General features: G+C 50.5%; 2 protein-coding genes across 4 annotated transcripts in view; one reads left to right on the forward strand and one right to left on the reverse strand.

Moving 5' to 3' along the window:
• FHIP2B (FHF complex subunit HOOK interacting protein 2B) lies at positions 1 to 19,409 on the forward strand. Of its 2 annotated transcripts, none has more exons than XM_077805927.1 (17): positions 1 to 91; positions 1,524 to 1,602; positions 3,741 to 3,910; positions 6,210 to 6,314; positions 6,851 to 6,973; positions 7,997 to 8,230; positions 8,415 to 8,611; positions 9,278 to 9,386; positions 10,763 to 10,839; positions 12,227 to 12,422; positions 13,191 to 13,360; positions 13,443 to 13,580; positions 14,427 to 14,517; positions 14,885 to 15,028; positions 15,761 to 15,901; positions 16,157 to 16,257; positions 16,639 to 19,409. In XM_077805927.1, exons 1-17 carry the CDS (start codon positions 47 to 49, stop codon positions 16,742 to 16,744), a joined length of 2,226 nt encoding a protein of 741 aa, XP_077662053.1. In that variant the 5' UTR covers positions 1 to 46; the 3' UTR covers positions 16,745 to 19,409. The 2 variants fall into 2 exon arrangements, with proteins under 2 accessions (XP_077662053.1, XP_077662054.1); XM_077805928.1 differs by having other exon boundaries at positions 14,891 to 15,028.
• The window catches only part of NUDT18 (nudix hydrolase 18), a 23,543-nt gene continuing 4,936 nt past the window's right edge, over positions 5,127 to 23,733 (reverse strand). Inside the window, exons 4-6 of one of the 2 annotated variants that reach the window (XR_013344589.1) lie at positions 22,622 to 23,234; positions 22,096 to 22,276; positions 5,127 to 5,889 (exon numbers count right to left, since the gene is read on the reverse strand). Coding sequence is in view for 1 of the 2 variants with exons in the window: in XM_077805929.1 (XP_077662055.1) it covers positions 22,627 to 23,234 (608 nt within the window). In the remaining variant the exon portion in view is untranslated. Of the gene's footprint in view, positions 5,890 to 20,746; positions 22,277 to 22,621; positions 23,235 to 23,733 lie in introns of those variants that run through there. The other variant, XM_077805929.1, reaches the window with a different exon arrangement.

Raw genomic sequence — 23,733 nt, forward strand, 5'->3', positions numbered from 1 at the left:
CGCCTGCTCGGGCCGGGATCCCCCGGCGGGCCGGGCCGGCGCCGCCATGTTCAGCCGCCTGGGCGCCTTCCTGCAGCGGGCGGTGGAGACGGTGGGGGCCGGGCCGGGCGCGCTGCGGCTAGCGCGGGGGGGGCTCGGGGGCGGGACCCGGGGGGCGGCGGGGAGTGGGGTTCGGTTGGAGTCAGGAGATGGGAGGCTCCCAGGGAGCTGGGGGGACCGCCTCCTGGGGTCAGGGTTGGGGGACACCCAGGATTGACCCCCCCAGGTGTCAGGAGATGGGGGGGCTCCCAGGGGGCTGGGGGGACCGCCTCCTGGGGTCAGGGTTGGGGGACACCCAGGATTGACCCCCCCAGGTGTCAGGAGATGGGGGGGCTCCCAGGGGGCTGGGGGGGGCTGCCTCCTGGGGTCAGGGTTGGGGGACACCCAGGATTGACCCCCCCAGGTGTCAGGAGATGGGGGGGCTCCCAGGGAGCTGGGGGGACCGCCTCCTGGGGTCAGGGTTGGGGGACACCCAGGATTGACCCCCCCCCCAGGTGTCAGGAGATGGGGGGGCTCCCAGGGGGCTGGGGGGGCCACCTCCTGGGGTCAGGGTTGGGGGACACCCAGGATTGACCCCCCCAGGTGTCAGGAGATGGGGGGGCCGCCTCCTGGGGTCAGGGTTGGGGGACACCCAGGATTGACCCCCCCCCAGGTGTCAGGAGATGGGGGGGCTCCCAGGGAGCTGGGGGGGGCTGCCTCCTGCGGTCAGGGTTGGGGGACACCCAGGATTGACCCCCCCCAGGTGTCAGGAGATGGGGGGGCTCCCAGGGGGCCAACTCCTGGGGTCAGGGTTGGGGGGCACCAGGGATTGACCCCCCCCAAGGTGTCAGGGTCAGGAGATGGGGGGGGCTCCCAGGGAGCTGGCGCCTCCTGGGGTCAGGGTTGGGGGGTGCCCGGGATTGATCCCCCAGGTGTCGTTGAGGGTCAGGGGATGGGGGGAGCCTAGAGAATTGGGGCTGGAGGGCAACTCCCGGGGCCAAGGTACTTGGGGGGGGCACCCAGGATGGACCCCCCCAGGTGTCACTGGGGTCCTGAGATGGGGCAGCCAAGGGGACTCGGGGGTCACCCAAGAACCTAGAAATAGGATCTGAGTTGGGCCCCCAAGGGTGTCATTGGGTGTCAGGAGATGAGGCCACAGGGAACTAGGGCTGGGGGCATCCTACAGGGTACCCTGGTTGGGCCCCAAGATGCTATTGGGTTCAGGAGATTGGTGTTCTGGGGAGGGGGAGAACTGGGGGCTTGGGGCAAGGATGTCCCAGGGGATATGGGGTTCAGGGTCGGGAGAGGGGCCCTATGGCACACTGCTTTGGGGTCTCCTCTCCTGACCCCCAGGTCTTTTGGGACGCGGGTTCCCAGGGAGCAGGATGCTAAGAGGATGGGGGGAGGGTCTGAAGTAGGGAGACTCTCCTGTGACCCGGGCCCAGGGGTAGATATGAACAAAGGGCTCTCCCGATCTGCTGACGCCCGCACCCTCCTCTCTGCAGCAGGAGCCCAGCATTGACCTGCTGGAGGCATTCACCGAGCACTGGAAAGGGCTCACTCACTACTACCTAGAGACCACAGGTAGGTGGTGGGCGAGGCTGGGAGTCCGGGCTCTTGGGTTCTATTCCCAGCTCTGGGAAGGAGCGTTGCCTCACTTTTAGGGCGGGGAGTTTGCAAGTTAGGACTTGGGGGTTGTCTTCTCAGCTCTCCAAGTTGATGCACTGTGAGAGTTTGGAGAAATCCTTTTAACTCTGTGTTGCCTCAGTTTCCCTCGCTGTAAAGGGGAGACAATGAGATATACATGGGCAAGGAGCTGGGCGTTCGTTGGGGTTAATTCATTAACATGTACAAAATGCTTTGAGAGCCTTGGCCCAAGAGTAGAGCAAAATGTTAATGTCTCCATCATCCTCTTCCTGGGGTCAGTGCAGGATGTTCCAGTGAGTGATAATGAAAGGCCTGCTGAATAGCCCATAAAAACCCTATCAGGAGAAATGTTGCCTGCAACCTTAAAATGTCTACCCGCTGTTCTATATATGGCACACAGGTATTGCTTCTTCCCACCATGAGGGCTGTGAGGTCGCGTCCCTGGGTATTTGTAGATATCTGATACTCTGGGCCAGAGCCTTATAATAATCAGTCTCTGTTGCTCAGAGATGCTCTCCCAACATTTTGAGAATGGCTGGACTGCTCCTGCACTAAATGCTATGGCCAACGTTTCTTATACTTGATATTAAATTGGGTCTGATCTACACAGAGATTTTGTACTAGGTTTTTTTTGTAACTGATATTCTACACTGCTGCAGCCCTAACAGCGCATACAGGTACACTGGCATAAAGTGCTTATCCCAGTATAGCTTAGTCCATACTAGTGTAACTGCATCCACACTAGAGGGAGTTGTACTGCTGTACGCTTAGAGGCATGGTTATACTGGTACAGTTGTGGTGTGTTGAGAAGGCCTTAGGCCCCTAACTTTATTTAAATACCTAAATATGGATTTATGAGCTTAACCTTAGACTCCCAAGTCTGAGAAATGTTGACCTTTGTTCTTGGCTTGTCCATCAAGGGCTCTATTCTAGGGATAATAATTTTTAAACCAGCGTCCTAATTGCTTGGGGTGCTGCAGAGATCAATATCAAAGTGAAAATTACAGCTTGGAAGCCAAAGGGGAGGGGCTGGAAGGATATGTTTTAAAGTCACCTCTGCAAAATAGAATTTTCAGATTTTTTTTTTTTTTTAAATACATAGGTCTGGGATGAAATTAATTGTTTTGGTTTTTTTTGGTGTGTGTGTGTGGATTTATACCTATTAACGTTTCCCCAAAGTTCAAACTTAGTTTACAAAAGATCTCCAATTGAGAGGCATGAGGATTTTTTAAAAATTTGCTTTTGTTAACTTCCTCTGGGTTCTACCAGTCCCCGAAAAGAAAACACCCACTTGTTCTTCTGTTACAGGGAGGGGAAGGTTTTAAATTCACCATTTTGGAGTCTTCCAGTGTGTCTTAGAATGTAGAGAAAATCTTTCTAAAAAGGGCACTCCTGTGTGGTGTGGAACAGTGCCCCGGGACCTGATGCCTGCAGTAGGAATTATGAGTAAAGCGTTAGCTTTACCGGATTTTTTTCTTAGTCTTTATGTTTCATTTGGGTCTTGGTTAGTGTAAGGCCTGTGACTGTGCTGCTCCAGGCTCTGATCTCATCAGCTCTTTTGAGCTATGGCCCTAGTCCTGCAAACTGATCTGTTTGGGCATATCCCTGAGCTCACAACTTCACACTGACGCAGTAACAAACCAGTTCCCAAGCACAGAGGTGCTGGTTTATAGCTGAGACGTAAAACTGAAGTCCTGGCCACTTGTGGATTTAATAATCCCATGATGCTTTTACAAGTGTAAGAGTGTTGGCTCCAGGGTCTTGACTAAATTGCTTTGTAGGTAATTACATTCTGACCAGCTTCTGTTGGATATGCTTGCTATTCACTTCCTGTCCCAAACTATTATAGCATTGCTGTGTTGTTTTAGCCATGTCAGTTTCAGGATATGCTGTGCACTATTAAAAGAGCTGCCACATTCCATCTCAGAGTTACGGGAGGGGGAGTGTATGTGAAGATGCTTTGGGTTGGAAGGGCCCGTGTAAGTTTGATAGTCAAATGGAGCTAAAGCCTTAATGCCTGTTTTACCAAGCATGTAGCCTGTTTTGATTGGGATTTGTATATGCCTTCTCTTTAGATGAAAACACCCCAGTCAAGGAGACCGATATCCCCTGGCGCCTGAAACAGATGCTGGACATCCTGGTGTATGAGGAGAAGCAGCATCCAGCCGGGGAGACAGGGCCTTGTTTGGAATACCTGCTGCAGCACAAAATCTTGGAGACCCTCAGCACTCTGGGAAAAGCAGAGGTGTGTACACCGTGTTCCTCCCCCGGTCAGCCATGCACAAGCCCAAGACAAACACCACTCATTGACCTAGTGGTGGAACTGTGTTTTTTGTTGATTTCAGTGACTATAAAGTCTGACTTGTTCACAGCAAAGAAGTATAATTTTAAGGAACTGAGACCAGGGTAAAATTTTTCAAAGCATATCTGTGATTTAGGAGTCTGAAGTCCCAGTGTCAGAAGCCACTTAGGCTAGACTAGGATTTGGAAGGTGTAAGCAGCCTGTTAGGCACATGGCCTTGTCTGCACTACACAGTTAATATACGTTAGATAACGCCTTTCAAATTCTAGGCTAGACAGCACCTTAGAAGCCTAAATCCCATTGACTTTCAGTGAGACTAAGGCCAGGTCTTCACTAAAAAGTTAGGTTGACCTAGCAACGTTGCTCAGGGGTGTGAAAAATCCACACCCTTGAGTGATGTAGTTAACCCCCAGAGTGGACAGCACTAGGTTGATGGAAGAATTTTTCTATTGACCTAGCCACTGCTTTTTGGGGAGGTGAATTAACTACAGCGATGGGAGAATCACTCTCATTGCTGTAGTCAGTGTCCACACTGAAGTGTTACTGCGGCTAAGCTGCAGTGATTCTAGTGAAGATCTAACCTAAGGCTTGGTCTACATCTAAAACTTAAGTCAACCTTGCGACATCGCTTAGTGGTGTGAAAAATTCACAACCTTCAAAGACTTCGGTAAGACACCATTAGGCTGAAGAATTTTTCTGATCACCTAGCTACTGCCTCTCGCGGGGTTGGATTTACTTCTGTGTTTCTGGCATTGTAGCAAGTGTCTGCACTAAGCGTGACAGTGACGTAGCTGCAGCACTTGTTGTGTAGACATACCCGTAGGCTCCCTAAGCACCTGCTTCACTTTTGGAAATGGGACTTGGGCTCCTAAACCACTTAGGCACTTTTTCAAAATTTTCTCCATATGCTACAACCTTTGCTGATGTGAGCAGTGTTTACTCAGGTGAGTAGTCTTGTGCTCCATGACTGAGGGTTGCAGGATCAATCCTTTGATTTGCAGGAAAGAAGTGTTTTTAAAAGGACTTTATCAGAGTAAATATCAAAAGCTAAAAATTATAACCATACTAGCCTGTGTTACTCATAATAACTTGGCTTATTGTGCTATAAATGATCTTTTTTTTTTTTTTTTTCCAAACACGAAAACAAGGAAACAGTAACTGGAAATATTAGTCTTTATTGTCAGGTTTCAGAGTAGCAGCCGTGTTAGTCTGTATTCTCAAAAAGAAAAGGAGTACTTGTGGCACCTTAGAGACTAACCAATTTATTTGAGCATAAGCTTTCGTGAGCTACAGCTTTGTTTATAAAAATCAGTTACACTCAGTACTGTCTACCCTTTATCTCTACGATGATTCATTCTTGCTTGTTTTTTCCATTTCATCATGTTGTAGGACTGATGAATAACAACAAACCTTTTGAAAATGAAAAAATAATCTAATTGATTTTTTTCACCATAGGGCAGCTGAGAAGCTTAATTTATTCAAGTGAAGTTCATTAAGCAATATAAATTAATTAATAATGTTTGTGAAACACTATGAGAGCCTTAAAATGTACATTGGAAGGGCAAAGCATTATTTAGGGTATTTTTATGCATTGTGCTGAGCTGGGATAGTGATCTAAGTCTGGTCATTTTCACTGCCGTTTCTAGTCTGTTTTTCAGTGCTCAAATGGTTTTTACCAGTGCTGAAGGGAAATATTTACTTCCTAAACCAAACCAGTTTTCGCTTACATTTGGGTTGTGAAAACGTGTATTCACACTGCCTTTGGGAAAACCTATTTGTAAATAAAACCTAAGTGTTTGTCTTAACGTTATCCCAGAGGATTCCCTTTAATTTTCTCACAGTTCAGCTGGACTCCAGTTTGTTTCTCTCACACTTTCTTCATGGTTGCCAGAAGCAGGGACAGTGTAGCTGTACCAGATTATCTGATAATAGAAAAGAGATAAAATCAATAATAAACTAAATCTTGTTCTCCAAGAGCTTCAAAACCCTCTGTTCTTGGAATGTCCCTGCCCATGTAAACTTGAATACCCTTGTGGAGTTTTAGTCTTCTGCATTAGCTGCAGTATATAGGGTGCGTATGGCTAGATGTTTGCAGCTCTTACCTCTGTCATGTTCCATACATTCGCTATCTATCTGTGGCATAAGGATTGGCTCAGATACTTTGTATCATGTTTCCTGTGGCACTGAAGGGGAATGTTACTTAACTGACAATTTACTTCTCTCTCTCTCTCCTTGCTCTCAGTATCCTCCAGGCATGAGGCAGCAGGTGTTCCTCTTCTTCAGCAGAGTCCTGGGACAGGTGCAGCATCCACTGTTGCACTATCTGAATGTGCACAGACCTGTTCAGGTGAGCGCGGCTTCTGCTTTCTCTTTGGCTTGTCATAGCTGCTTTCTGAGCTGTCTTACTGCAGGCAATGTAAAGTGTGCTCCTTGCAGCGCTCGTCCTACCTTTCCTCACTTAGTGGTCTGATGGCCTACGTTTCTGATGAGCAATGATGTTAACGTAAACCCCATGGAGGGCTCAGTTCCCCAGTGCATGCACCTGGTGCAATGTACACCAGTGCAGAGTGGGTATAAAATATGACCATTCTGATACCCAATTGATAGCGGTGTAAATCACTATACAGGGTTCAGGGCAATGATGAATACTTTGCTTTAATATTACTTTGCCACAATGTGGGCTATTGCCTGCTCTTTTGTATATCAGTGGCTGTATGACTGATATGGGCACATATTCCTGGGGAGTGTGCCCAACAGCCTCTAGTGAGGAGGGAAGAATGCCCATCCCCAATGCCAGCAAACCCCTTTCAGCACTGTTTAAGCTCAGTTCTACCCCCTCTTTTATTACTGTGAAGGCTGACCAAGCCCTGTGTCCTTCCACAGAAGCTCCTTCAGTTCGGCAGTGATGCGCTAGGCTCTGCTAGTGAGAAGGAAGAAGTACAGTTTGCTGCTGTTCTGTGTGCAAAGATCAAGCAGGATCCTGCTCTGCTCACGTACATTCTGGAGGTAAGAAGCCCTCATTGGCACCCGCATGCCATCTCTTCCTTACAGCAAGGTATTGGCCACTGCTGGAGGCAGGCTTCAGGGACCAATGGGCTGACCTGCTAGGGAATTATTGCACGATTGTCTGAATAATGGGATTTCCACAGGGTAGCAAGCAGACAAATCTCACCTCCATATATCATGGACATTGCCCCGGTGCTGCATGCCCAGTGATGATGCTGAGCTCCTCCACAGCTGAAATCTTGCTGGCTTCTTTAAAATTAGGAAAAATGTCTAATCCAGTGCTGGTGGTGACCTGGATTGTTTCCATTTGACAGCTGTTTGGGGGGCCCTGGGTGAAGCGAGTCAATCTCAGTCCAGTTCCCAGTGAGCTGATGTTCCTGCCACGAAAATAGCCATTGTGGTTGCCACTAATTGGCCCCTTGATTGGTAGTCTTAACAAAGAGACCAGGGGACATGGAGGCTCGGCACCCCTTACCCTGGTGCAGGGGGCGGAGAAGGGGGATGCATCTCTCCCAGATGGCTTGATGGGATGTGTGAAGCTTGCTTTGTCACTGCTGTACCTGTTCTGTGACTAAAGGCTTCATTTTCCAGAGTCATTGATCAGGCAGTTTAGAGGGGAGGACTAGGATCTGGGATTCCTGGACTCTCTCCTTAGCACCACCCCTGACCTGCTGTGTGACCTTAAACATATCTCTTCACCTCTCTGAGCTCCCCCATCTGTGAAATGGGGATAATATTTACTTCCCTACAGCACATCAGGGAGTTGTGAAGATTAATGTTTGCAAAGGGTTTTGAGATCCTCCGTTAAAACATGCTGTGTTGTTTTATTATCTGCTTAGCTGAGCATTTCTAGGTGTTTTTGCAGTATATACATATCTAGGTATGTTCGGGTACATATTGCACCTATCTAGGTTTCTTAGTATTCGCTGTCTGTACCTGGGATCAGTCCCATTTGTGTCAATGCTGGAAGCACTATTGCAATGATGCTAACTGCTCTCTCTCTCCTGTTTCTTTATTCTCAAGGGCAAGAATCTTCTAACTGGGAGCCCACAGGGAGATGCCGGCAGCAGCCAGGAAGAGAGCTTGGCTACCAACGGGGCCCTGACTGCATCTCCTGAGCCAGACAGAGAGAGCTCTGTGGGTGATGCACCCTGCGCTAGCCTGGCAGGAAAACCAAAGAATTCTGTCTCCAGCTCCTCCCCTCTGAGAAAGGAAAACAATCTGATCACTTCCTTAATCAACTTGTGCAAGAGCCAGGTACCGACATGGGGCAGGGTACAGCAGAGGGGTGCCAGGCAGCGAGTAGGGAATGATCCTGCCTGTCAGTGGGATAGAGCAGGTTAGCGTCAACCTTGGTGTTCCATTCACCCGTGAGCGGGGAGGGGAATAGACAGGGTTGTTGCTGTAGTAACACCTCTCTCTCTCTCTCTCTCTCTGGCAGAAGAGCAGGGTTGCACTAAAAGCTCAGGAAAACCTGCTGCTTCTCATGAGTGTCGCTCAGCAGGCAGCTGCCACGTACCTGGTACAGAACAGCGCCCTGTGCTGTCTGGTGACTGATCACCTATGTGACCTGTACAATGCCGTCCCTACTTCAGCCGATCCTGCAGATATCCTCTCCCTAGAGAGAGTCAGCTGGAGGTAGGACGTTGATGGGTCTGTAGGAAGATAATGAGAGCCTGGGGTAAATCCATTCCGAGCCTCACCGCAAGGGAATGACCCTACCAGCTTTCACTCCTGGGCTTCTCCCTGGAAGTATTGGGCCCAGAGAAGACTAGTGAGATCTGTTCTGCAGGGGCTGCACCCAAGCTCCCCTGGACCTTGGCAGGATTGAGCACCTCGCAGGATGGGTACATAGTGAGGCCTGCTAGGCTGTGGTATCATCTCTAAGGGGGACTATGGGATGGCTCAAGCTGGATAAGTTCTTGGAGAATAGCGACAGTGTGGTGTCTGCCCTGGCTTAGGGGGTACAGTCTAGCAGAGGTCCTCCACCTCTTCCCTACAGGGACCCCCTTCCCACTTAGCAATATGGGAAGAGCAGGGTGGTCACCACCACCACCACCACCACCCCTGGTGAGTCATGACCCCAGATGAGAGCTGCTGGCCTTGTTGCTCTCTCGGGTGTTTTCCATCTCTGGTGTTCTATGCTGTATGGGCCAAGTGAGGATGTTGAGAGAACCAGCAGCTTCCTTTATGCTGTCACTCCAGAGAGGAGGCCTCCCTCCTCCCCAAACATACTGTAGCGCTTGGATGATGCTTTGGAGTTGATTCCTACAATGTCCTTCACCCCCTTTGATCTCTTTGCAGGTTGCAGAATAACTCTGCCGATGAGGCCTCCTTCCCAGGAAAGGAGAGCCTGGATGCTTTCTTTAGCTGGTTAGATTACTGTGATCACCTCATAAGAGAGGCCCACCCGGTAAGAAATAAGTGACTCCTCCCCATTGCTTATTGTCTTAGACGAGCATTCCCATCTCCTCTGCCCCAGAGGGTGCAAGTCTCTCTCTCTCAAGAGACAAATACACATTTACATATGTGGGAAGCCTGATATTTAAGGAATCCTAACTGGAAGTCTTAGCCCAACCTTAGATGCAGTTTTAGGCACCTCCAAAGAGCCACTGATTTACAAGAGTGGATTGGAAGCTGGCTGAGTTACACTTGTCCCACCTACAGCTAAACATTTTGTGCCCTTTACCAGATGAGCTGCTGGCAGTGGAGTTAGACTGCTGCAGCGTAAGGCAGCCTCACTCATATCTCTGCTAGAACTCAGGCCAGGCCACCTGTTTTCTTCCTGTATTTGGTAGACAGCCTCATTAGGCCACTACTAATGGACTTATGAGCCATGGATGTGATGGTAGATGGGCCTTTGGGAACCAAACTGTGTCTTGTCTTGACTTATGGCTAAAATTCTCCTCGGAGAAGACAACCTATGGTGCCTTTTTGAGATCCACCAACTTCAGTGGCTCCTGGACTATTACATCCTGGCTTTTGTGGCTTGGATTTTGGGTTTGCCACGTGTTCTTAAATGTTAGGACAGCCTCAATTTCATCAGGCCTGTCTGAGAGTCCAGCTTGCCACACAGCTGAAGATCTCTGTGAAACTGCATCAGAGTACGATGATATTGCAATCCTTGTGTGATATTGTGAAAATCACCGTGATGCATCATTGCCACACATAGCTGCAAGATAACAACATGTATTTGCTAAGGTCACAACAGGATTATTTTGTCCATATGGGGACATGTTAAAAAGTGGGAGCCTTCCTGCATGACCCCAGTCTAGTGGTTTGTGGTTGAACCCATTTAAGAAGACCCCAGCATGTTCTGTCTCCATCTTCTAGCTACCAGGAAATGCTTTCCTTTAATAGGAGTGCCTGGGTCACTTGGCTCCAGAGTCTCTGTGTGTGCAAGAACCACACGGCATGTGTCAGCCCTGACCAAGGAGTGACGTGGCAGTCGCTCCCCATGTATGTCAGTCCCCACCACGCTGAGAGAAACTTTAAGGAGCAGCAGAGTCATAGATTCATAGAATATCAGGATTGGAAGGGACCTCAGGAGGTCATCTAGTCCAACCCCCTGCTCAAAGCAGGACCAATCCCCAATTTTTGCCCCAGATCCCTAAATGGCCCCCTCAAGGATTGAACTCACAACCCTGGGTTTAGCAGGCCAATGCTCAAACCACTGAGCTATCCCACCCCCCGAGTCTCTGCTCTTGTCATGCAGGAAGGAACTAGGGGAGTCGTGGGAATATCAGGCAACTGGTAGCTCATTACTGACTCTTAATTTGTGACCATCAGGTAGTTGCAGATGCTGTAACAGAGGCCATTGGTGAAAAGCTCTTCCAGGGGATTCTGCAGCCACAGCTCTTGCAGATGTGAGTACATGTGTCACACAGGCTGAGGGGCCAACTGGCTGTTCACCAGCTTCCTGTGTAAACTGGGTTTGGGGGGATGTCCATGGTGTGAGGCTGAGCTGGTCTGGCACCCACACCAGGCATGAGAGGGAGGGAAGTGGGTTAGTCTTGTGGTGAAAGTAGGGATTGGGGAGTCTGGACCTCTGGGTTCGGTTTCTGGCTATGGCAGCAACTGGTGTTAAACGAGTCACTGCTTTGGTGCCTCAGTTTCCCCATCTGTAGAATGGAGTTCATGCTGCATTCTGGCTTGTGAGGCTTAAATAATTCCCATTGGAAAAGTTCTTTGTGATCCTGGGATGGCAGGTGTGGTAGATCAGAGGGGTGCACAGCACTCCCGTGAGGAGGCAGCTCCCCAGCCATGTGCATCCCTTTCAAACTTTTGTGGAAGTTAGTCTGTCTTTTAAAAAAAAAAATCCTCTTCCTACACTTTAGTGTAAAAGCCAAACGCCTGCCAGCATAATGGAACATTCCACTGGCGGGATTCTAACCTTGTCTGCAAGCTGGGGAATTTGAGTCTGGGAAGCAGAGAAAGTTCAATAGAGGGAAAGCCAGGAACATCTAAGCGTGCGGGTGTAAAATAAAATGGATTTAGGGAAGAATCAGATCTCCTCTGTCGCAGGGAGTGTTTTTGGCACAGTTTTCTAATGCCTTTAGCTGTCATTTGAAGCGATGTGCCTTATTTTGTCCACGCTAAGAGAGGGAAGTGCTGAGGCCAGTGGTTGGTTCTAAGCCTTCTCCTGCAGCTCATAGAGCTGGTGCGCTGCTCAGGGTCCTCCACAGGCAGGAGCAGAGCTGGCCCCTGACAAGATGGAGTTTCACACTTGGCTCTGCATTTCCAGGCCTTCGGTATTATTTTTGACTCTTTTCTGTCCCTGCATACACTCATTACACTTGCCTGCCCAGTCTAGCCTCTGGCTTTGATATTTCCTTGACCTCTTCATATGCCCTCCATCTGCTGCAGTTGCCCATGCGTATTTCTAAAGAGAGACTTTCTGCTTGTGAGCTGGAGTAGGTGGCTTTCCAGATATCACTCTGCATTATTTTCACATTGCTCTTAGTGTCCCAGAGGCAGTGACATCTTAGGTCTGAGCAAAGCGCGGAGTCCTGGGTTCTGTTCCCAGCTCTGTCATTTCCTGTCTCCATGCCTCGGTCTCCCCATCCATCAATGGGGACAGTGCTACTGGCCCACCACGGGGCGGGGTATAGAGCTTTATTTGTAAAGTCCCTAGAGGTTCTTGGGTGGAGATGTTCTCTTTAGAGCGCACAGTTCACTGTGCTGCATGTGTGCTCCGAGCAGCTGCATGGAGATGAGCAGCAGAATTACTTTCCCTCTGCCATTATTTGACAGGTCTGAACTTGGCATCCTCACCTCTACTGCAATGCTGACAGCCATGGTGAGGCAGATTAGTGCTCCTGCCCTGCTCCGGGAACTGGTGACATTCCTTCTGGGCACAGAGAGGCAGCCAGAAGCCATCACTGACTCTGCACAGCAGCACCTCCTACGCTCTCAGCTGATAGAGCACTGCAACCACCTGTCTGATGAGGTGAGGCTGTGTCTGCATGCAGAGCTGCCACCCGCAGCCTCCCATGGTTCTCCCCCTCCCCTCCTTTTCCCTTTCCTGTGGGACCCCAGACTCGGCTCTCATTAGCTAAACTCCCTCTTGGAATTTCAAGGGGGGACCATGTCCAGACCTAAGGCCCTGCTCCCTTGAGATCATTAGTGATGCTGTGGCACCTTGGTAGGAGTTGAGGTGTCCTGCCTTAGTTCCAGGCCAGGTTATTGTATTCGGTCTCCTTAAATTCCCCAGGCAGTTTGTCAGATACAGGATTTTTCACTCTTGGCCCTGAGCAGTCAGGCAGTGTTGCTGTGTGATGGCTTTGGGATATTAATAACTGATATTAATATCAGTATCTCTCATCTAGAAAGATCCCAAACCACTTGAAACACTCTGGATTTACTGCACCCGTGGAATGCAGCCACCTCTGGGGTGCAGCGCCCCTGCACATTGCATGCTGTACAACAGTAGAATGCTGGGGCAAACTCCTGCTCCTGTCAGCCATGCTATGAAATCTTTAATGTCCTCACCCAGCAGACAGGATCCCTTGTTTTTAAGGTCTCCTCTGAAAGACCCTCCCGCAGCTAACTGCATGGGAACTCCATGTATCAACCCTGGAAGGGATTATGATCTGAGATGGCCCTGCAGGGAGTGCTGGGATAGAATGGTAGTGGTGGCTACGTTTTAGTGGTGAATGCTTTTCAGGGGAGTTTTAAAGACCGGTCCCACAACTGACCCCTGGTTCTGTCCCTGTAGATCAGCCTCGCTACCCTGAGGCTGTTTGAGGAGCTGCTCCGGAAACCCCATGAGCACATTGTGTACAGCCTTGTGCTGAGAAACCTGGAGGAGCGGAGCTACATCCTGCACAGCCAGCCAGGGCAGGAGGAGCGGAGCACCCATGAGCAGGACCATTGCGAGGACACACTGTAAGTGGACAGAAGTGGGAAGCGTAGAACCTGGTGGGCACAAGCTGGGGCTGCAATGTAACGCCTGTTCCTGGCCTTGCAGGGAGCTGGAGGAAGATCCCTATTTCACCGATGAATTTCCAGGTATAGGCTTCCGGACATGTAAAAAGCCAATGCCATCCTCCCCCCGGGGGCCTGCCAGGCCTAACGAGAAGACAGATGTGAATGAAATTGTTCTCAGGTAGGGCTGTGTGAGCTAAGAATCACGAATGATTGTCCAGCACATATTTGCCTCTTTGCCTCCCCTCCACAGGCTAGCTCGTGGCTTTGGGGAACCCAGATGCATGAAGGGCAAGGTAGAGAAGAACTCAGTGCAATTCTACAGCTGCTCTGGGAGCCCCTGCTCCAGCAAGGGCTCTGTGGACTGGTAGGCTCCCTGCTCCAGGGAACATGCCTGGGCTGGGAGGTCTGGTAGTTAATTTCAGGAACACGTTATTTTGCTGTTTGGAATGAAAGCAAGTTCAAAAATACCCAAACTTCTGAAAAACCCAACTCCCTGAGTTTTGGACAGCTTGCATCCTGCCCTACCCAGAAGCCTTCCATAACAGGCTAGACCCTTTCCCATATTGGTAGCCATGACGGGCCCCATCCAACCCTCTGGCTCACATAAATTGGGCTATTACTTTGAACTGCAAAGGAAGACCCCACACATGCTCGTTGTTGGGCATCCCATCTATGGACAGTGTTTTTCTGGTACATTGTTACCAGGAGACCAGGCCCAGAGCTTTCACTAGCCTAAAGCTAATAGGCATTGGCTATCCAGCCCTTCTAGAAAGCTCGGAACATCTTACCTAGCCTGTGGCTGGGTAGCTTCAGGACCAGCAGTAACACGGGGTTTGCTGATGCCTGCTGTAAGGCACAGGCTGAGTGCCTTATTGGGGAGACCACATTAGGAGCTGGGATATCAGTCCTAGTAGGCCAGGCACATTCTGCATCTGCTGCACTCGCCCCGCCCCAGGCCTGGGCAACATCAGCCTAGGGAGAGATTTGCATTAAGTACCAGCTCCTGTTGGCTTCTCTCTTTCAGCTTCCTGGGCCTTGTTCCTGATGAAGCAAAGACCTCCTCCTACCTGGAGGAGGCAGGATATGACACCTATGTGCACGATGCCTTAAGGCTGGTAGGTCATTGATGGGGGCCCTGTGCCCCCTAAATTCTCTGCTGCTCCCATCCCCCATCAGGACTATTCTACCTGCCACACACAGCACTCACTTTGCCCTCCTGTTTGTGCCAGACCTGGCATACACACTGCTCAGACAGGGTGGCCAGTAGGGTTTCAAAGTCTTTCTTTTCCCTCTCAGCCTGGGATTCCCTGTCCCATTCTAAGTGGAGATATAATGCCTTTGATCTTTAACAGTCCCAGCCCTATTGCCAGAGCACCTGTGTCTGCCTCCCACACCCAGCCTAGTTTTAGAGTTAAGAACACATTTGAAGTCTGCTCAGAATTTCAGAGAGCACTTTGTCCTTCTTCATGCTGCTTGTGTCAGTTTCAGGAATGCTCCGCTAACATATCCTCATGGCACTGGCCTCAGGCACCAAAACCTCTGGAGCCCTGTGACCCACAAGCAGCATTTTATGAGGGCCACTTCCTGAAGGTGCTGTTTGACCGTATGACACGGATCCTGGATCAGGTAAAGTGAAAACTGCAGCCTTGTTTTGAGCCCAGGAAATCTTAGTCCTAGCCTGTCCTCGCTAGGAGCTGGAGTGCCAGCACACTCTGCTGGAGGCAGGGCTTCCTCTGTGGGGTAACCAGTGAGCATCTAGCCATTCTGTAAGGATACAAAGGTATCAGCTAGTGACCACAACACAGGACTGCGATCCTTGATCCGCCCCCCAGGCTTCAGCCAAGTCGATGGGGAACTGCAACTATTGAATTGAAGCTGAGCCTCAGCAGGGAGAGACATGTGTTCAGCTTTGTAGACCTTGGTTACTGTGACTTCTGTGACCCTGCCGGTGACCTGCAAAAGCAGATAGCTGCCCCCAGGAGCACCGGTCACCATCAAATTAGACTGTAAGCTCTTTGGAGTAGGCCCTGATCCTGATCCAGGTTTGTGGGTGCTCCTGTAATACCAGAGATCTGCCTCACTGGAAGGTAGTTTCAGGCTCTTATTTTCCTATTTCTAAATGAATGAGGGAGACATGAGGTTGCCAGCTGGCAGCCTCCACCCCAAACCCTGCTTCACCTCCAGCATTTATAATAGTGTTAAACATATAAAAAAATGGTTTTAATTTATGGGGGGGGGGAAAGGTCACACTCATAGGCTTGCTGTGGGAAAGGGGTCACCAATACAAAAGTTTGAGAACCACTGCCTCTGGGAAGGTCCTTCAAGGGAGCGATCTCATATTTTGTCTATGTTCTGCAGCCCTACGGACTGAACCTACAAATGACATCAGTGCTGTCCCGCCTGGCCCTCTTCCCGCACCCACACCTCCATGAATACCTCCTGGACCCCTACCTGAACCTCGCTCCTGGCTGCAGGACACTCTTCTCTGTACTCATCAGGGTAACTTCTCCCCATGCCAAGTCCTTGATGGGGCACAGAGGTTCATGTAGATGTTAGTGTGGAACGTGGGGGGAGGGAGATAACTGCAAAAATAAGCCCCTCACCCTTGCGTGAAGCTGCCAACACCTGTAGGCTGAGTGGGTCCAGAGTAGAGTCCTGGACTCAGGGAAAGGATGTATGTATGGAATGCTCTGAACCCAGAGCTGTGGGGGCACCTCTCCACCTGCAGGGAGCTAATTCTCACCTCCTCCCTAGGTGATTGGAGATCTGATGCAGAGAATCCAGCGGGTGTCTCAGTTCTCAGCCAAGCTGCTGCTGGTCCGGAGACAGTTAATGGGGCTGGTCCCTGAAGAGCAGTAAGTGCTTGTATTTGTCTTGGGGTACCATCAACTTGTGCCCTGCAGCGTAATCTGTCTTAGCAGACATGAAGCCTCAGGGATATGATAGCCCTCTAATGCCAAGGAAACTCCCCTCATCTCAGCACAGGACCCCACTCCAGTGTGCTTGATACATTTGGCTGGCAGGGAACTAAGTACGAGCAGTCTCAGGGTTTTTTGGTAACACTCCTGCCCTGCGCTTGTGCTAAGCTTTCTGGGATAGACATGAGATGGGCTGGGGCACTGGCTCCCACCCTTCCCCTTCTGCATGGGGTGGTGGAACATTCTGATCTCCAGGCAAGGGAGCTAGCTTCTCCCACCTGTGCAGAGCACTCAGCATTTGCTTTGGTTCCCTTGTAGGATGGATCACATGACCCTCTTCCAGGGAGTGGTGGTGCTGGAGGAGTTTTGTAAGGAACTGGCAGCTATTGCCTTTGTGAAGTTCCCCCCCGAGGGCCCTGCATGAGCCTAGCCTCCGGCTCTCCTCACCTGCTTCCTGGAGAGAAGATCCAAGTGCAATGCCAGCAGGCACTGCTGGAAGGGGGAGATTAGTGCTCCATAGCTCGGGGGAAGGTAGCACCACTCCCCATCCGCCTTAGCAGAGACCTTCCTGTATCACTGGCCTCCAGAGAACATCTGACTCCCCCCTGCACACAGCTTACCACACTCAAACTATCAACCAGCCCCTCTCCACAGAGCAGCAGGGAACCAGGACTCTGCAGCATCACAACAGAGGGCGACTCCTCGAGACAGCCTCAACATCTCACTCAGGTTTGACGCTTCTCTTTCTGGGGGAAAGGGACTCTGCTTCCTACCTTCCAAAACCAATGGTTTGCTCAAGTCATTGGTGGAAAGAACATGTTCAGTGTTCAACTCTCAAAGCTGGCTGGGAAAGCACGACTAGGTGCATTGAGAGCCCTCCACCATTTCTATCTTCTGCCTCTTAGGATCAGAGTGATCAGCACCCACAATCCATGCTGCAAGATTTTTATAGCTCCTCTTCCAAGTGCCTAGGGCTAGCACAAGGGAAAGAGATCAGGGCAGTGTCTAAAGCCCTGTGGAACAGAGATCTACATAGGGCCCATTACAGTAGGAGTGCACCGTTCTGGTGTCCTGGCAGTGGGCCCAGAATAGACTTCTTGGTAACTGTAGGTGAAGGAAGGGTCCAGCACATTGCAAAAGTGGGTGCTAAATCACCCCACTACAGAGGCCTACTGGCCTTGTTTCTGGAAGGGTAGATTCCCAGGTGGAATCCATCCAGCCTCCTCCACGTAATGAACACAGGGACAGACAAGGGAGCCAACCCCAGCTTTCCTAGCAGGGTGGTCATAAGACTCTTCTTCAGGCCTTTAATCAAAGTGCAATGTCTCCAGCTGGTGCTTTGCTGGACCTGGAAGCCTGCAGTCAGACTCCAGCCATGGCACTTACGACACCTTGCTGGGCGAGTGGCCAGCCTCGCTCCCAGACCTTCCCTCTTCCCCTGCAGTCCAAAAGGGCTGCTGGGTTGTTTTGGGGTAAAAAGCATGTTCCCAACCCCAGCTGTAAGAGAGGGATAAAGAAGTGACTGGACCTACCTCCCAGACAGGTCCTGAGGCTTACTCCATTGGTTTTCACATGTTTGGGGATCCTGAGCAAAGCAAGGCAGGCATGATTAATGTGGCTGTGTGACAGACGAGTCCCACTGGGCCCTATGCGCTGCTGTCAGGGGGCTTTCTGTTAAACAAGCTTTCATTTAGTCTGATGCTCTTGCTCGATAGCGACAGGGGCCCTGGGGCAAGGAGGAAAAGTTCATTCTGACTTTGAACTGGCTCCAGTTGATGCTTTCCATATGGTCTGACAAGAGCCACTGTGGGTCTGCCAGGCAGCCGAGACATGACAGGTTGCTCCTTGTCCTCAGCAAACCTTTGGAGGCAGCGCTGCGGTCCATCACGCTTACAGCGCCTCGGCTCTGGCTGATCAGAAAATGGGACAGCAGCCCTCAGACAGGTGCAGCTCTGCCCTGTCTTCCTGGAGGTGGGAAGGCGCTTTGCTTTAGTTCAGCAGGACTGAGAGTGAAGCAAAGCCTTGCAAAGCAACCTGCCCCGTTGTGAAAGGAAACTCAGAGCTACCTCTAGAGAGCAGGAGGCTTCCCTCACAGATCCTGGAGAGCAGCCCCTTGAGAAGCCAGGAGCCCAGCATCAGCTGAGTTCTCACATTTCCCCGGTGTTTCCCTATAATGGGCCAGATTCTTACCTGATGTCAGGCTTCATAGACCTACACCAGCTGAGGATCTCGCCCGCTGCTTTCCTGGGTAGCAAGGATGAATTTGTAAAGTGCTATGGGAATGAAGTTAGCAATAGTCTTTTTATACCAGCAATACTATGCCATTTAACAGGGCTGTGTCTCTATTGATAGATATTCACACACCCTGCAGAATCCCAGCATCTCCCTTTGTGCACTTTGGAATGTAACAAACACTTCATCACAATGCAGCAAAAGGTCTCTGGTAACTAGAGCTGTCAGCCAACCAGAGTAGATACAAATTACTGTATTTGGGCAGTGCCTAGTACAATGGGGCCCCACTCTTGGTTGATCCCTAAGCACTACCATAATACATCTGATTAATAACATGCTGTCGGGGCAGCTTGTAAGCCTGGCAAATCTCACCCCAACTGGGTTCTTGACATTGGTATTAAGTGCAGGGTGGCTGCTTAGGGGCACTATTTAATGTTATTGAGGAAGACAGTTCCTTGCCTGATAGAGCTTAACAGAAAAAGCTGTTTGTCCTAGAAAATCAGGAGATCATTGGCCTTCAAAGACATTAAGTGATGCAGTATAGCCAAATATGCTATAAGAATTATCTACAGAGGGGCTTTTTGTCTTGTATTGCCTCTTATCAACCATGCACAAAGGTGTGTAGAGCTGGCTGCTTGGTAAATCTGGGTTTTGGTGTTATATTTATGGCAGCTGCATGTGGTAAGTGGGTACAATGAACTGGCAAATGTTACAGTACCACCTTTTCAGAACTGTGCACTTTTAAACGTATGGTGTGTAACACAACCAACCGTAAAATGTGTGCCGTTTGTCTGTACATATGTACAAGTAACTTAACTCTTCCTGTGGCAATAAAGTGATGTCTTGATAAACTTGAATCATTGGGCTCCTTTTCCCTTTACAAACCTCTCCTAGCACAATATCTTTTTAACGAGCTAGCATCTCAGTTAGAGGGAGCTGGCTTCTATTCACAGCTCTGCCACTGACTTGACAAGTCACTGCCTCTGTCCTCCATTTCCCTCTCTGTAAAACAGTGCTAGTACTTACCCACCCGTGGAAGCGTATTACGGTCCTTACATTAAAACGCTTCCTGGCCTGTAGCAGGGCTGAAATACAAACACATGTAAGCACGGGGCAGACGCACTCTTTTGTGGTACATAGGGGGGATACTGCCACTACACATTTTGTTGTTGCTGACTGACCCCCAAAGCAGCCTCCCTGCTTTGGGCGAGGCAGGTTTAAACAACTGCTGTAAAAAAAAGGGGGGGGGGCGCAGGGGAGAATGTGAATCCCTGGCACAAGGTTAGAGTGCAGAATCGGGTGGCAGTAGCACACGCAGACCCTATACTGAGTATAGGTGGGGCTTGGCCTGATTTTAATGAGATACACATGTATTAAAGAGCAGGGCAGATTCCAAACTGAAAGGGCCTATAGCTAAGATTTGCAGAGTGGACCAGTGATTTGGGGCACCCACACCCCTTGAAGGGCCAATCAGGCCCCTCTAATGTGGCTCAGACTGGACACCCACACATCGCTGGGTGCCCCGGCCTGCATACTTTACATGGCAGCCCATTTCCCTCTCAACTTGGGAATGGAGTCCAATTGGAGTTGCATCTGGAACACAGCAACTGAGATTTTTGGAAACAGGGAACCTACCTTCGTATGCAGACACCTACCTCTGTGACCTGGTTTTCAAGGGTGCTGACTGAGCCAGCAGCTCCCAATCACAGTGATTTCCCTTTGAAAAGCAGCCATCCTACCCAGTTATCCATTCCAGAGTCCTCTGATGCTCATTCGCCTTCCCTAGCATTCTCAACACGTTTAGCTTTCAGGCTTAATATGAATATTGGCATCAGGCACAAAACTCTGGGTCAGTGAAGCTACTTGCTCAGAAATTTCACAGTAAACAACACTAGAAGGGACTCAAGAACAGCACCAGAGGAGGAGGAGAAATGCATTCGCCTGCCCAGGAATGACCCTCTGGAGGAGAGCTGGGCGAAATCTTTCAAGCAGGACTTTTTTTTTGTTGGGGAAAAAAAATAATGCAGGATTCAGTGAATGTGTTGATTTCACCCAATTGTTTCAGTTGAAAAAACTTTCAAAGTTTGGGGGAATTTTAAAACGTTTTAATTTGAAACAACTTTTCATTTTCAAAATTTCCATTAATTTAATTAAAAATGATAAATGCTTAAAAATGTTTCATCCAGCCCCCCCATTGGCTTTATTTCCAACTTTTCAATTTCATCAAAAAAAAACTTAATTTTTGGTTCAACCTGAAACAGTTTGTCAGAGGTGGCAATGAACTGAACCAATTGCTTTGCCCAGCTCTGGTGTACAACAAAGGAGGAAGCATCCCCCTGCAATGGCGGAGAAACTCATGGCCTAGCAGCAGCACACGGATCACAGGCACTGGCTGGGGCATGCTCAGTCTCTCTCTAGCCCTCCCCTGTGGAACTGCTAAGGCAGCTGGAAGGCCCTGTGCTTTCTGCAGCTGAATGGGAGTTTGGGGTGAGAAAGCTAACCACTCCTACATTGCTAGGCAGAGTGCGGTTCTCAGTGCCTCAGCAGGGCTCAGGCAGTAAGTGGAACCAGGGCCATGGCTTTCAAGGCATGTTTTGGAGACCAGCAGAACCTGCCATCCCCTGTGGCATGAGGGCTTCTCTCAAGATGTGCACATGCTTTACAAAGACATGTACATCACGGTTCTGAGCAAAACCTCAAGTTGACCATAGAGCTGCTGGCACATTTGCTCCTGCACAGGGCTGCTCCCACCTCCCATAGTGCCTCATTTCACATGAACTGTGACAGTCCAACCCCCTTTCAGGTCATGCAGCAGAGGGAGGTCTCTGGTTCCCTATAAAAAATGAGAGCAGCTTGCCCAACTGTGAAGCTAAAAGCTCTACAGAGTCCAGCAAACTTCAGGCTCCATCCAGGTCCTAGCAGACACACTCAGGACCAAGAGGTGGAACTCCTGAGTTTTATTCCCAGGACTGCCACTGACCAGGTGTGTGAGGTTTAAGCAAGTCACTTCCTTCTTTGTGCCTTAGTTTCCCCAACCTAACATGGGAATGCTATCAGTCTTCCTGGGGTATGAGGCTTGGCTGTACATAAAGTACTTTGCATGAGAGGGCACCTTGTTCTTAGCCCCATCCCCAGAGCAGGGAGCAAAAGAAACAGGAATGTACTGCTGCCTTCCAACCGAGCCCAGCGGGCCTGACTGACTCATTCTCCACAGCACATTTGCCATGTCTAATAAACTTTGCATTATGCTTCCAAACACAGCCCTGCTTTAATCCCAGCAAGGAACAACATTCAACACTACAGAGAAACGGCCCTTTTTATTTCCAAGCTCCAGCTGTAAACAAGCTGCCTTGGCCAGCTCTCTACATCCCGCGTTGAGGACATGCGGTACCATGAAAGGGAAGAGCCCCGGACGCTGGAACTTCAGCTTTAGGAGCTGCAGTCTGCCCAAAGGTCACGTCAGGTCAAGTCCCGAAAAGTCACCCCCCCATCGTGGTGCTGCGTACCCCCCTCCGCTGGATGTAGTGAGGGGGTTCCACTCACCCTTCCATAACCATGCTGGGGAAATGGGTCTGTGGTTGGCAGCGGCTGAGTAGGACGTGCCCTGCGGTGAAGCCATGCATCATCCTCGGGATGGCTGCGTGGGGACAGCCAATGGCCGTAACGGGGTGAAGCGTGTCCCATGCCCAGGGAAAGGTCTCTGAATCCAAGCTTCAATGAGACCCTGTGGGAGAAGAGCGAGAAGGCAATATTTAAGCATCAGCTCACCCGGCACCGCGACACCCTCTCCATCCACGGTAATGGTGTAGCTCAACAGGCTTTAGCAAGGGCTCACCTGGAATTATTACAGGGTTCGCTACTGACACCTATCACACTAGTACGTCAGTGAAAGAGGCCACCCAGCAGGTCCCAGTAAATGAACCCAGGACTGGGAGCAGGACTCCTGGGTTCTATTCTCAGCTTTGCCACCAATTTGCTTTGTGGACTTAGGCCAGCCAGTCCCAGTTCCCCCATCAGTGAAGAGGGGAGCAGACCAGCCTTAGAGCGGGGCTCAGCCAGCATTGCTTACCTGTGTCAGTAGCTGTGAATTGGGACAACGGCTGACGAGCTGAGCCTCTGGAGGATTCTGCTTCTCAAGTTGCTCTCCTTGATCTTCCACCACTGGAAGCTCGCACCCTGCAGCTCTGGTGGCGTCTCCTGGGTGCTCTGGTCACCCTGCGTAACAGTCAGCAGCACGTTGAAGCAAACACCGTCAGATTTCCCTGCATTCTTGCCCAGGTGCTGCAGCCCCAGAACCCCGTGGGCCCGGACAGTCACTTGCGGTAGCAGGCAGCATTCCTTCAGCAGGCTGCAGGCTGCTGCCTGGATGCTGTTTTGGATTTTGCAGGGGGAGGTGGTGCGGGCACACACCGGCAGGTGTGGGGCCCCTACAGCACTCAGCAGCACCCACAAGTCACCGGCATCATTGGTGAACGTAGCCAGGAGCCTCTGGCAGATCAAGGCACAGGGCATCTCCTCCGGCAAGGTCATGGGGTAGGATGGGCTGTCTCGGTATCGCACAGCAAGGTCCATAAGGGGCAGGATATCCCGAGCTCGCAGAGGAAGGGCAGGAGATTCTCTGTCCCACCACCTGGCTTGGAGGGATTCAGCATCTGCATCATGGGGTGCCTTCAAGGTCCCGCCTAGGCAGAAAACAGAGTGTGTCTGTGTAGCACTCAGAGCAGCCTGGGCAGCAGTGCCTGGGGCACGGAAGGGGTTGGCGGGGATGTTACATTTCTGCAGATCACTGGGTGCTAGAGGAGGGGGAGGGAGGAATCAAGCAGTTAAGGAGGCAGCTGGGGCTCTTTTCCAGGGAAGGAATGAGGATTTGAGGGTATAAAACATCCTTGGTTTTCCCTTCATCATCCCTACAATAGGCCGTAGCACCATGGCCAGAGCTGGGAAACATGGACACCTCCCGCTCCACAGCTAAGACGGCTGGGAGTGCTCGTGAAAGGATGGAGTGGATGCAAGGACCCTGCCATGCACGCTACCTCTACAGTTCTGTCAGTGCAGCCACATAAGCTGCAGCTCCCTCTGCTATTCCAGTCCTGGCTCTCCACACACAGCCCCCCAGCCAGTTCTAACCCCTCCTGCGCCAGAAGCAGTTTGGGCTCAGCGGGAAGTTATGGTGCAAGCCCA

Source organism: Eretmochelys imbricata, chromosome 26, assembly GCF_965152235.1.
Source record: "Eretmochelys imbricata isolate rEreImb1 chromosome 26, rEreImb1.hap1, whole genome shotgun sequence".
Classification (NCBI taxonomy): Eukaryota; Metazoa; Chordata; order Testudines; family Cheloniidae; genus Eretmochelys; species Eretmochelys imbricata.

What these genes read in the sequence shown, in the direction of transcription:
- FHIP2B (XM_077805927.1), top strand. Translation starts at nt 47, where the DNA reads ATGTTCAGCCGCCTGGGCGCCTTCCTGCAGCGGGCGGTGGAGACG. An exon ending in CAGCCACAGCTCTTGCAGAT is followed by an intron (nt 10,840 to 12,226) that starts GTGAGTACATGT and finishes ATTATTTGACAG; the next exon opens with GTCTGAACTTGGCATCCTCA. An exon ending in TGACACGGATCCTGGATCAG is followed by an intron (nt 15,029 to 15,760) that starts GTAAAGTGAAAA and finishes TATGTTCTGCAG; the next exon opens with CCCTACGGACTGAACCTACA.